Source organism: Phoca vitulina, unplaced genomic scaffold, assembly GCF_004348235.1.
Source record: "Phoca vitulina isolate PV1807 unplaced genomic scaffold, GSC_HSeal_1.0 scaffold28, whole genome shotgun sequence".
In the NCBI taxonomy this organism is placed as follows: Eukaryota; Metazoa; Chordata; class Mammalia; order Carnivora; family Phocidae; genus Phoca; species Phoca vitulina.
Window position 1 is genome coordinate 14,696,274 of NW_022589731.1, and position 14,565 is coordinate 14,710,838.

At 37.5% G+C, this 14,565-nt stretch overlaps 1 protein-coding gene across 1 annotated transcript in view; it reads right to left on the reverse strand.

The window, feature by feature from the left end:
• RAB11FIP2 (RAB11 family interacting protein 2) overlaps window positions 1–14,278 on the reverse strand; it is a 39,771-nt gene extending 25,493 nt beyond the window's left edge. The window contains exons 1-3 of the mRNA XM_032423114.1: window positions 13,926–14,278; window positions 7,920–8,362; window positions 6,751–7,219 (exon numbers count right to left, since the gene is read on the reverse strand). Coding sequence (XP_032279005.1) covers window positions 6,751–7,219; window positions 7,920–8,362; window positions 13,926–14,278 — 1,265 coding nt within the window. The remainder of the gene's footprint in view (window positions 1–6,750; window positions 7,220–7,919; window positions 8,363–13,925) is intronic.
• Between the last annotated feature and the right edge of the window lie 287 nt (window positions 14,279–14,565).

Below are 14,565 nucleotides of genomic sequence, written 5' to 3' on the forward strand. Positions count from 1 at the left end.
ATGAGGGCAAAATTATCTTTAATATTAGACAAATATGAACAAAAAATAAATACTGCTATTAAAATAAACCTTATACATGTTAAGGTTTATTATGCCAGAGACTGAGCTTTAAACTCATATGGGAAAAAAAAAAAAAGGTCCATACGGAGCATTTTAAAACTATGAATAGGATCATTTCTTTTGGAACATTTGTTTACTCTAACTTTTTAAAATCAAAATGTAGGCCTACAGTAAACAGTCTATCTTTTTTTTCGTGGACATGTTATATAACTTCATAATAACGACTACATGCTTATAAGCCTATGGTGATTTGTAAAAATTAGAAACACATTTAAATATACATTCTAGGTAACCAATTTTTTTGTAGCTTCTAAGAAAGGTATGATGCAACCATAGACAGGAATTGATGAGTTAAGGAAAGAAAGAAAGGACGAAAGGAAAAAGGGATGTAGGTCAACCTGATCCCAAAAAGTAAAAGGCATATTGTCATGCAAAATTATAAAATATTAGTGATAGACAGGAGTTCTTAATCTTAAGACACTATTTCTGTACTGTCCTAAAAAATAACTGTTTCACCAGCTAAGCAACACATAGGTTTTTCCACAGTAAATACTGTAAATGGAAATATATGCATATATGCTCTAATAGAATCAATAACACCACGAGTGATATTATACGACATACCATTAAGTGAACATAGAACAACTAGGAGTTTGCTACATGATATTCACAATGACAACAAGGCAGAAAATAATGAAGGGAAATCATGTTCTTTGTATGAATCACATATAGAAAAATATTCCCAAATCAACATTCTCTGGTAAAAATACTTCCCATAAGTTCTTGCTCTCCAATGAGCTTCCTTTCTAAAATCAAACATCAGCTCTTCATACAGAGTATGCTTATATATATATATATATACACACACACACACACACACACTTTTTTTTTTTTTTTTTACATTTCAGAATAAGACATACTCAACAAACTTTCTCCTTGTGGTAATGAATTCTCTTAACTGGGGGCAGTCCTTCAATCCTAAACTTTCTCATGGAGCCTCAGAAGAACACACACCACAGAGTTTCTGTTCAAGTTATGATAGGTAGCGTATAAACACAATCATATTTTCTAAGTGTTGTTCATCACTACTGATGTCTACGTTTTACCTGAACTCTGAGAAACAACTCATCCACAGATGCCATAAATATTAAATACTCAGACAATTTCTGCCTGATCTTAAATGCCTACCATAATTTAGATGTTTCTTAGCTATTCAGCCAAATCTTATACTCCTCTCCACATCCCTGTTTTAGTCTGGCTGACCTCCCTCCTGTGTCCTCCACCTTACTTAGGGCCCTGTGAGCAAAGCGAATGTGACTAAGTCATCTATTCAACTATCAGTTTACCAACAGAACTGCAGATTTCTATTCATCAATTAGTAATTACTGAAGTCTTATGAAATACATGATATAAGTTAGATCAGTACTTTTTAAACCTGACAGAGAATCAGTGGGAAGTTTTAAAAATGCTGGTTTTCATTTCAGGGCCCATTCACACTAAAGATTCTATCTAATTCAGTCTGAGATAGGACCCAACAAATTGCAGTTGAAAAGAAATCCCCAGGAGGCGCTGATGATCAGCATTGAGGACATGCACTCATCTAGATGCTGTGGGGCACCCACAAGAGAAGATTCAGCATAGCTATTAAGAAGCTTAGATAACTTAGTAAGGAAGACTAAGACCCAGACACAATAGATATCCTAGAGCAGTTATGTTCTGTATCAGCAGAAAGCCAAAGGGAAACACCATGTTATTAATTGAGAAAGAATTAAAGAGTTTTTAGCCTCAAGGATAGGCTGAGCACACTCAGATGAGTTAAGTGCATTCCAGGACTGAGCTAAGGAATGGGCATAGCCAAGGCTTACAAGGGCCTCGGAGGAGAGAGGTAAGGAAATTAACTTACCTAGAACAGAGAGATAAGGAATAGTAAAAGAAAAGTTGGACCATCAAGAAAAGCCTAAAATACAATAAATCTTGAAAGTTAGAAGAGTTGGATTTGGTGTTACAAATCAGTGGTTCTTAAATTTTTTTGAACTAGGCTTTTCAAACAGACCAAAATTACCATGGCTCCTGTACCCTAAATACTAAGAAATAATAATGCTAAGTGTTGTGATAAATAAATGCAAAAACCGCAGTTCACTTAATAGTCTCAGAATGTCTCACTCAGATAAGGTTTATTCAGTTATGCTTGGTTAGGTGGACTTCCACATTCAGGGACCCAGGCTGCCCTGTCTTAACGGCTCTGCCCTTTTCAAAGATCCCCATTCAGCCAGCCTAGGGCTGAGCAAGCGATTTCAGTAAACTCTGCAGGCCACACAGTCTCTGTTACATTGACTCAACGCTACCGCTGTAGGACAAAAGTAGCCACAAACCAGTGGCTAGGCTGTGGGCAGCTGAAACATTATTTACAAAAACAGGCAGCAAGCCAGATCTGGGCCCCCAGCCTTGTTTGCCAAACCCTGGCCTAAGGTACTGAGGAAGAGAGGCAATACAGCCGACTGCATAGGACATTTTCATGGACCAGACCTGGACGCGGTAGACATCTGTTCCACTAACTTCATCACCTGTCCCCACTTAGCTAAGGGTCTAGCTGTGTCTCTGTTTTAAAAAAAAAAAAAGGACATCCTGTTTGCTGAACACACCCACCATTTCCACTTTCCACTGGAAGACTAGCCTAGTGTTAAAGAAGACACGGCTGTGAACAAATGATTAAAAATGGCATAACAAACACTGAGGTTTTTTTGGAAAACTATGTACCTGCTGATGCAAACCAGCATTTCTTTACAAATCGTGGGGCTAACCACACAGCACATTAGTTGATACTTATCACACCAAACTACCTGTGATTGATAATTAAAAAGCAAGAGTAGCCATAATTTGAAAACACAAACAACAATACCAATCATAAACTGATGAAACATTTTCCTGAAAATGGCAAGCATTCCAACTACACTTTCCAGCGCATGTGCAGAAGTCGCGCAGCATGCCAAGTGCTGGTATCCAGACTTCTCAGAACTGGCACAGACCACAAACACAAGGAGGTGCCCTCACCACACCCAACTCAGTCTCTTCTGGGTCCATCGCCGAGCCAGATTTCTTCCCTGGCTGCACTGGGGTTGGGACACGATGGACTCTGGCCAAGGGGACAGCTGCAGAGGTGATGCACACCACGGCCAGGCCTGGCACAGAAAGACGTGCCACACGTGACCCTCGGCTCTCTGCCCCTGCTGTATGACCCTGCAGGCCGTGTGGTAAATGGTGGCACCACAAGAAGAAAGGAGCCTGGTTCCTGAATAACGGTGTGGAGCTGAATGACCACATGGAGCAAAACACCCACTTCCCTCCTCCCCGTCATCGTGAATCAGGCGGCGACAACGAGTAACACACTTTGACTGTGATAAGCCACCGAGATCTGGGGTTGTTTATGACAGCTGATAACCTACTTAACACGGGGTTCTTAAGAAACTCCAGAAATGTGCTATGTAGGGTCTGAATATTAAATTTCAAGAGCCCTTTGACACTCCTTAGGTTTTGACTAAAGCTGAGTTTTACGTAAAAATGTACATATTTGCCTTTGTGCATCTGTTTTCAGTGTACCAGAAGATCTTCAGCCCACACTGGGCTGCAAGAGGAGCCTAAAGGAATAAAAGCACATTTTAGGAAATCGGTCTGCTATTCCGTGTTCAGTGATTCAAAAATGATTTTTTCTAACACCCACTACCTACCAAGCATCAGACTGGAGATCACGGGTGGAAAGATGAATGAAATGCAGACGCTGCCCTCAAGCTGTTCATGGTGGTGGGAGGGAGATCAGTGACTGGTCTATTGGTGAACAATGGGATGCCCACAAAAAGTAAGACTTACGTAAGAAAAGACTAAGGCTGCCCCACAAGGATCAACTACCTCTCCCTACAAGAGCAAGCAAGGCTTCAAAGAAGAGGGGCAGGTAAGAGGAAGGAAGCCGCAAATTAGTTAAGTGCAGGGCAGCAAAGGGTTTCAAAGAACCCCGTTCTCTGTTCATTTCTCCTATCGGTTTTATGCAAGACTATTATAGGACCTATTAAAAGAACGGAAGCAAAAGGTGGTATTTTGGGGGGTTTACAAGGTGATTTCTTCAGGTGGATTTTACTTTTTCTTTACTAAGAAATAAAAACTCTGACCTCTAAGAAAGCGTTCCTTAGTACTTTCAAGTTTTTCGGAATAAAGAAAATTCTCCAGGTTTAATCACACCCTATCCCCTTGCAGGGCAATAGCACGGTTCCCCTGCACCTGCGATCCCAGGTGAGCCAGCTCACTCACAAAGAACATGATGCAGGTCCACAGCCACAGAGTTTACCCTTCACTCTGCTCAGTATTCTCACAGACGCCAGTCACAAGAGTCCAGGAGACTCTAAATAGATCCATCTAGCACTACTGGAAAAAATAATCTGCAGCACATGTCCTCGTGGTAGGAGTCTCTAGCTTCCAAAGTGCCTTTGACTGAGATGTGAACGTGAGAAATCTAAAATGTCTCCCATAACTGAGGGCTGATGTCGGCAGGAGAAACAGGAACACAAGGCCACATAAAGACGAAACTACCTCGACTGTATCCTCCCAAATTCCACTCAAGATCAAGCTGCTTTCCAGAACTTTCAACTGCACTCTCTTCCTAGATCTACTTATAGTCAATCCTTCTTTTTTACACTATAAATTAGAGCAACCCTTTAACTGCAAATGTTATTTACCACAAACACGGTTTTCGACACACAGAGGAAGAGGAACTTCCCAGGAACCTACAAATGTTGTTGGCCTCATACCTGGCATCCCAAAGAACACAAAGAAGAGGAAGACTTAAAATGTAAAAATCCTGTTTTACACACTTGCAAGCATTTTATGCATTTATCAAGAAATAGCTCTAATTTTGATAGAAACAGCATTTGTCCTGAAGTCGCCCAAACAAAGCCTAAATCTGGCAAAATGCCACACTCACTTTAAAAACCCGTGGCAATCCATGTAAACAGCCCAAGTATAGGGCAATTAAAGATGTGAGGATACTTATTTTTCCCCATGCTGCCATAATTTAAAAACATTATTTTCTTACCACTTCCCATTTTTCTTGCTTTTCTTTGAGTCTAAAATTATATAAAGTACCCAATCTCTAAGTTACCTCAGATAGTTGCTTTTCATTATCTTCTTCAAAAAAAAGTTTAGCAAAAGGGAGAAAAAGCAAATATATTTCTATTTACCTCTATAATTTAGGACTTAAGACAATATGTGGAATATGCTATGTGAAATACCAAAATAAAGTATTTGAGTAGCACAACGAAACTATGGACTCTTCGAAAAAACATTAATGCCACAGGATAAAAATATTATTTTTTGGAGTATAGTTTATAAAGAAAACTGAGCAATACTTTTTAAAGCCACAGCAAATATTTACTGCTAAAAGAAAATGAAAGAAATACACGTTTCCCTTGAAAATGTTAACTGCATACTTGAACGCATCGGCAGAAGATCAGAAGACAGATGGGAGAGCATGGTCTAAAAGGGTGCTTGTTAATAGTACACTTTCTGTTTATGGTGGGACAAAACAAAGCACTTTTTGAATAAAATATGGCATGACAGTATATAAAACATAGTAGTAACAGCCACCATTCACGGGTTCCCTATTTAGGCCCTGGCTTTATACCATGTACTTGATTTATAATTTATCATCACCCAATGCTACCAAGCAGGTATTCTTTTCCTTGTTTCAAAGATGGAGACGATGAGGTTTATAGAGGTCACAGAGCTACTGAGCCAGGATTCCCACTCAGGCTGGTATTCTATATGTTATTGCCTTGAGGAAAAACTACATTCCATGGCAAACACTCTACCCTGCTATTCCATAACTGCTTAGGATTCCAACAAATTCATCTTATTCTTTGATTAAGTTTTCTTTAAACAGCTATTCCACCGTTCACTTCTGCAAAATCTATAATCTCATTTAAAGGTATATAGTTCCAACTTGTACTAAGGAAGAAGAAAAGTACCATTATATATGTAACTGAGAACTCAGATTCTGAAAATCTGTATCATGATAGTGATTATTCCTATGACCATAAGTCATCATATAGAAAACTCTTTTGATATATTTAGAGTACCCACAAGGGTCACAAAATTCCAGTAAACATTCACAAATAAAAGCTGCTTCTAAACAGACATTTGATAACGGTAGTTAATGCCTACGATGAAAACCATTAATACTTAACCTAAGCCAGTATTTCTTAAAGAACAGCCCATGGGCTGCTTTTGGTCCACTAATCCTCTCCAGAGAGCCCGTGAACTAATCCCTGGAAAATAATATCTAGAAACATAACATATCACCTAATTTCTGGCCTGAATTAACACCCAGTGGTGATTCACTCTCACCATGTCTCATCAAAAGCTATGTCCTTCCCTTCGTAAGTTTCAGTGAGTTTCTTGCTCAGGGAAGTAGAAAGAGACTAGGGTAGGGATTAATAATCTTTTATCCTTCTAAGATAAAAAGTTCAATTCCAAAGATGTATGCAATGTTGCCTGGCTCCATAATTAATTATAAAAATAAGATAAGAATTTTGTTCAAGTCAAATAAAAGGAATTTAAAACATTCAAGTATTTAAAAGGGATATTTGATACTTTCAAGTATAATATTTTTCAAAATAGCACAATTTCCCCCAATGTTAGGCTTACCTTGAAGATGGCATTATATTTGAAGCCCTGAATTTTGTTGTAAACGGATTAGTTGACTCATAATCAAAATAGTCCTGACGATTTTCACTAAATGCATTAGGTGATTTCAAGTCACAAGGGCTATCAGATCCCCCATTGTTAAGTTTATCAGATCTTCGGCTATCTTTTTTTCCAGTCACTCTTTCAAACAGGCTAACTTTCTCCCTTTTCTCTCTTTTATTTTCTTTTCTAACTTCAACTGATTTTGAAAATAAATTCATGCCACTGTCCCATGATTCACTGCTTTCTTCAAATGGATTTTTCTTCCTTGGCAGTGTTGCAAATTTTTGGGGTAATGAAGCAGTCACATTTGTAAATGGGTCATTCTGTCTTCCGAAAGACGATTCACCTTCATCCACACTGCTGTCAGGTTGGTTCATTTTAGAAGTATCAAAGCTTAATGTTCTTCTGTGTGGAGATTTGAGACTTCCTGCAAACAATTTTGTAGTTAGCACATAATCAGTGACACATTACATCACACTACTTGACACATTCTGTGTGCATACTGCTGCTTTTAGAATGAGAGCAATTAGCTATTTAAAGATATTAACCTTTAAAATAATCAAGGAAAACAATCTTAAAATGGTAAAGAATAGCACAAGTAGGGAGGCTAATGATAATTAGCATATTGCTAGACAATCAGTAATTTACTCAGCTCAGAAAAAAAAATCACATAAGCTATAATGTCAAAACTAGAGGTTCTGGTGGGCATAAAGGTGCTATAAATTCTCAAAGACTTTTGTCATCATTAGCATTAAATATACTTTGCTACTTCTGAACATACAAGATCTTTTTTCTGAACTTTCTGATTAAATGGAACATTTATTTATGCTTCAGGCTTTCAAGACCAAAGAAACAGCAGGAAAAAAAGAGGCGAGGCCATGAAAAGCAACTGGGACTCATTTTTGTTATCATTTAATAATATAAACACAATGCTGAATACAGACAAGTTCTGCCTTTAATAAACTTACCAATTTTGAGCATACTCAGCACCTCAATAAAGAGTTGATGACTAAACTTAGAAACTACCAAGAAATTGCAATTTTTATTTTCTAACTTTATAAGTTAGACTTTAAAAATTACAACGGTAGTTCGGATCACTAAGGATACAATTAGAAGGTGTCACTTACCACTTTCCGGAACTGCTCCAAAGGAATCTATCTGCCGTCCAAGAAGATGCGTTTGACCAGTGGTGCCAGACTTCAGTTTCTCAGAAGATATGTGGGTCCCAGTTAAGTCAGACATTGAATGTGCTGAAGAGAGTCGCTGAGGACCCAAAAGAAAAGGCTTTTTTGGTTTGGATTTCATCTGTATTTCACCACTTGAAAATTCAGTATTGGCATCGGGTATGTGAGAACTTGGAATGATTGCAGAAGACGTATCAGAAAATGTCCCATCATTTTTTCTACCTTTCATCTTATCTTTTAATTTTGCAAAAGGAGATCTTGTTTTGTCCTTCATTGATAAGTCAAACATACTTGCTGTCATATTGTTCCTCATGAATTGAATATTGACCTTTATCTCACCCCTGTTTTTGGCTCTTTTTCCTTGTTTGGATTCTAATCTAAACCACCTTAAAGAGAAGGAAAAAACTGGGTTGTAACACATAATGAAGAGAGGATACGAGCTTGTTATATATAAATAGGTTTTCAGGTAAAGCTATTACACATCAAGGCAATCTAAGCACGACAGCTCTTCTGTGTCCATCTGACATAAGCATTGCTAGTGGCCTAAAAACATTTGTTAATGTTAAAAGACATTGAGGTAAAGGCTATGAAAGAATTCATCAGTTCACTACTCTTGAGCATTATACGATAATGACCCCATTTTTAATAATTAAATATTTAGCCCGTTTTTCTTCTGTAAAAACTATCGAAAGAATTTCGTTAACATCGGAGACCACTGCATTATAGTTTGCTCACTGTGAAAATTACCTAAGATGTAATTTAGATTCATATCAAGTGGGTCAAAGCCTTCTCCTGAATAAAGTATGAAAAATGAGTAAAATGTAGGAAGTGACAAATAGTCATAAATCCTGTAAAGTTTTTGAAAAAGCAAGCTTAAATGCTTCCTGTTAGAATCTATTTGCTTCATTTACTATTGCTACTGTAACAATACCAAAGAAAAATTATTTTAATTGGAGCCAAATCTTATGCTTGTAGTCAGTTTGCTGAATTGCACTGCCCATTGTCAAATGATGTTACAGCAGTCCCCCTTATCCACGGCTTCAGTACCCGCGGTTAACCGAGTTCTGGAAGCAGACGATCCTCCGTCTGACATATCCTCAGAAGGTCAGTAGTAGCCTAATGCTATGTCACAAAGCCTATGTCATTCACCCCGCTTCATCTCAACAGGGAGGCATTTTATCATCTCACATCAGCACAAGGAGAGTGAGTACAGGACAATAAGAGAGAGAGACCACATTCGCATTGCTTTTATTACAGTATATAACTGTTCTATTGTACTACTGATCTCTTACTGTGCCTAATTTATAAATTAAACTTGATCATAGGTATGTACATATAGAGAACAACATAGTATATCTAGGACTGGGTACTAGCCACAATTTCAGGCACCCACTGGGGGTCTTGGAACGTATCCCCGTGGATACGAGGGGGCTACTATATACGAAGCCAAGTTTGTTTTGGTTTTGTTCATAGTATTTTTATCCATAGGAAAGTCTCCGGTGGTCAGTGATACAAGTGGTTATTCTACAGGGAAAACAGCCAAAAAAAAAAAAAAAAAAAAAAAAATTGCAAAATCAAGCCTAGAAGAGTTTCTACAGTGTTTTCACATTACTTAACAATGAAGCATAACCTGCACACAGGTTATTACTTAAATACAGCTCTAACCAAGTGTAACAAATTTTCTTAGCTACAAAGGAACTCTGATCTAATTTTACATTAGTACTTTCTCTCCTTGTTACCAGGAAGATATGCCAGAAGAAGCCTACGTTTACTATCCATCAGGTGGAAGACTAGTTCACGGGTCTTTTCCAGGCAGGAGAGAAAATTGGCACAAAGCATCCATACCAGTTCCATCTCAGCAAGTAACACACGAGAGAAATGTTTTCTTCATTAATTTGAAGCAATTCAATCAATTAAGATCTAGTTGCATCAAAGCAGTTTTTTAAAAATAAAATATTTTATAATAGGAAGCATTACCCCAAGACCCTAAATTGAGAAACGCCCTTGAAGCAAATATTGAAATCTGAAGACACAGGGACTAGAAATAAGAAATGACAGCAATAAACTCTGTGGAAGAGAGAACCTTGAACAAGACAAAATTTAATACTCAAAAAGCAAGGTTATACACCCTGTTATTAATTCCCAGTTCTGGAAAATAAAGCCATTTTCAAAGGGGGAGAAATGCTTCTAATGGATAGTACATGGGAAATACTCTGTAACATCCAGGCTTTACACAAAATAAGTGAATATACTTTGCAAGAAGTGTACCAAAAACAAAAAACCTAAGCAGGTCCTCTTCCATGTATACAACAAATCAAAGCAAATCTGAGGAAAAAAATAAACCAATAACCCAATAGATAGTAGGAGGTGAGAGTAATCAAAACTCATTGAATTTCAGAAATAAGACCAAATCAATCATCTACTTTTAACATCCATTTTTCATAGATGAGGGAATTGAGGCACAAAGGCTAAGTAACTTCCCAATGTCAGATTAAAGTCAATAAGGAAAATATCCAAGTTGATGAATAACATCTGCATGAAAATAGAAGTTCTTTACTATTTGATGAACCACATATGTTAATAAGGTTAAAGGCAGGGCTGGCCATGTGTTACAGAACGCTGTGTTCAATCAGGAGGCAGTCACAACCAAGGAAGAAGGCAACGCAGGTCTTCTCCTGCTAAAGGGTAAGCTCCTTGAAGGCAGTTTGCCTTGCACTCGATAAATGTTTATTGAATATTTTTTTCTAAAACTATACTCTTAACACAACCAAGCTACAACTGTGTGTGTGTTGTGTTGTTTTTGTTTTATGGGAGGGAACACTACTCAGGAAAGCTTTAAAGAATCAAGCAAGTCAGTATTTGAATACAAATTCTAAATACAGTGTATTTTCCATCCTCTCCCCACCCTTCAAGAAAAAAAAAACTGCAAAGAACTTTTAACAAATATATAAAACTTAAAATTTAGGCATGACAAACTACTTTAGCTGCTTTGTTTTGAAAGTGATATAATGGGGAAGTCTTAATGAGACCTTCAAGAATCATTCCAGAGATAGCACTTATTTTCCCAGGCTTCAGAAAGATAAAATGAAGACACAGCATTTGGGGCTTAGTGGATTAATGTTGATTTTGTTTCACCTCTGGAGTGCTGTTTTTAAACTGTATGTGGCCTCTGTTCAATTTTTAGTGGGCACAGGTCCATGTTCAAAAACCACCACACATGTGGGAACTATTCCCAAGCAATTGGTGCTGTGTGGTCAGAAACAGGACAAGATTGGCAGGAAGGGTGCCAGAGGCCAGGACACAGGTGCAATGCAGAGACTCACACCAAAGTCCTAAAATCTGCATGTGTTTGAGTCATACCTAACTCTAGGGACTCTGATTGTTATTACTTTTCATGAGCATTAAAAAAAAAAAAAAAATCAACATTACCCATTCCTGTTGTAAAAAAATCAATAGATATTACATAACAGCATGAACGATTTTACCGTTCTATTATTAAACATTGTATTATTTCCTTAAATCTCATGCCAGAACCAACCCAGACACCCATAAAAGTGGGAGATACAGAAGTTCTCTTTCCATGCCCCACTCAAAATGTTCTGGCTCAGGCCCTTTCCCTCTCCTTAAAAGAAAAAAAAAAAAAGAAAGAAAGGCATTTAATCTCAAATTATAAAAATAAGTAAAGTAATAGTTTTAGCCATCACATTTCTTTGCCTATCATGACACAATTGGAAGACAAGCTGTAAATACTTGTCTTCAGTGTCAAGAGTATAAAGTGTCACACCCAGCAGTTTCATGGGACTTCTAAATCAGCTGGTAGCCTTCATCACTCATACCGGTTTTCTAAAAAGCACTTGGGGATATGCCGACAAGGCTCAGCACTGTGCAGAATATTAAATATCTTTCTTGCAATACACCGGTGGCTCGAGTTCATCTCGTACTGTGCCACATGCACAGCTGTGCTGGAAAAGGAAGCTATTAAATATATTAAAAAAACTAGAAATATTACCAATAAAGCTATCTCATCAAATATGTGGTCCTCATTTATCCACAACGAAAATGGGATTTAATAACATCTGAAAATCACTTTGCATGCAATAACATCACAAGCCCTGTTGAGAACATTTAAAAGTATTTTCCCCCTGAAAGTTCAAATGAATTTTACGTAGTAGTCAACAGAGAATTTCTGTAGGGAGACCACGATAGGAGAGAGTTGCTTACGGCCAAATATACTGTCATTCGGATGCTGCCAAAGATAAGGAGTAAAACAAGAAGGAATTTTAAAAACTCATTTCATCCTCTGAATCTCTGGATTCACAGTTGGGCCTACTTTCACTCAGAAAATTTAGATTTCAGAGAAGGCCTTTAATAGGTCATTCATTAACATAAAAAGTACCAAAAAACGCAGCATAAAATTTGCAGTTACAATATAAAGTTTACATTCAAAGCACTTTAAATATTATAGAGTAAGTGTCATCCAAAATTGGTGATTTGAAGCAAATTATTTGCTGATTATCCATTTTTCAGTTTCAATTTGATGAAGAACTCCTCAGAGGAAACAATGCCATTTTGCAGGTAACAAACAGTTGTCAAAAATCACCCGTATATATTCAACTTTACATTTTTTGAAAATTTTTTTCTTAAAATATTATTATCTCCTAATTAAATATTTACCATTTTTCCTCTTGCATTCCTAGTACTTCTTATCTCTCTACCCTTTTACCCTTCACGTATTAAATCTTACATGAAGTCCTAATTTAAAAAAATGTGATAAAAATAAAAACACAAATCAAGAGAAGACTGCAGGAAGATGTACAGAAAATAGTAAGACACACTTGTTCTAAAATACAAGAAATTAACACGAACTTCAAGAAAGTTACCATTATCAAAAGTTTTTAAAAGGGCAAATAAATTTCAGTTATGACTGAAAGAAACACCAAAGCTGCTTTGGAAACTTGAAGTCCTCTTATAAATTCAACCTATATTTTTCTCTCATTAATTCCGTTAATCTTAAGGTTCTCTCAGATCAGAATAATTACAGGTTTAAGGAAGGGTGAGTATATCTATCTCTAAAAACATATCATTTTTCAACTTAAGACATAATATCCAAGTGCTAATTTATATTATCCTTTTTTAAATGAGACTATATCTATCCTAAGCTTAAAAGTCGTAGGTTAAAGGTCATGTTTGCAGTGAAGATGTCATTAAATCACTTCATCACAAGAACTGAATCACTGTCTCCAATCTGAGAGCATTTAACATAGTCTAAACACGCTGGCTTTACAAAATTAATTCTGAAGTAATATACTAACTCCAATACATTGTAAATTCACAGAAAAATGTTAGCGTGTATTCAAGGTTAGGAATGTTTGTAAACACTTTTAAAATTTTTTTCTTTTAACAGCTTTAGACTCCATCAAGATGTACTGACCCCGAAAAATGGCTGAGCTAAATAAAATAAAGACCAATTTGTGTTTGTAAATCTGCAATGAAATACTGAGCTCTAAATTTGGTCATTTATCTTTTGACAGCTTCAGAGTTCAATATGAGACCTTATATTGGTGGATTTAATTTTCTGATGTTCCATTTCCTGGCAAATTGTAATGTTTAATGATCATAACAATTTGAACATATGTTATGTGATCCAGTCCTCTTATAAGTAGTGAAACAATGTCAGTTTACTTAAAATTCAGTGCAAAACATTCAATTATTTAAGATGTTTACCTTAAAAATGAGAGAGTAATGGATCATTAACGCCTCCATTTAAAAAATATTTCTTCACAAGGGCTATTTTTACTTCAGATTTGTGCAGATATGGTGCTTAAAACTAGGTCATATTTCAATCCAAAAACCAATGCCCCAGCTATACAAATAATTTCCAAGAACAGAATATCCATAAATAAGATATAGTTAATCTCCCCCAAATTCAAAATAAATTACATAACTTACTCTGTTTTCCTTCTTTGTTTGTCCTCAAAGATGTCATTGAGATTGATTGCCACCTGCCCTAAAAACTTATCCAGACCCACCAGGGACCTGTGCATAACTATGAGGAAAAGAATGTATTTCTCTGGATTCCCCTGCATTAGCAACCCAGGTAGCTCAAAAGAGGCCTCTTCCTTCCAGACTGGCTCAAGGGTTTTCTCAGCTACAGAGGTGGAGTACTTTTCCTTGCCCAACTGAATTATAGTGTATGTGTCATTGGTGCCACTTTTGCCTTTTGGCTTAAGATCTTTGGCTTGGAGCACTGTGACCTGCACGTGGGTAGGAAACCACTTTTGGGCTTGCTCGGACAGCATCATTCTGTCCTTTTTCTCTGCACCGAGTTCTCAAGCGCAGGCAGTGCCCCTCCCGGAGGGAGAGCCCAATTCCTTAATCACTGCATCCTAAGGGCACTTAACGGCGACAGGCAAACTCACAGCTGCCCAACTTCCCCAGGGCTCGCTGTCAAGCGCCTCGCTGGGGCAGCCCGGAGGCACGGCTGTTCTGGGGGTGCCCTCTCCGCTGCAGAAGCCCAGGGGCCCACCATCCCCTGGCCGCACAGCCCAGGCCTCCGTGCGGACCCCCACGCCTGGCGTCCGCACCTTCA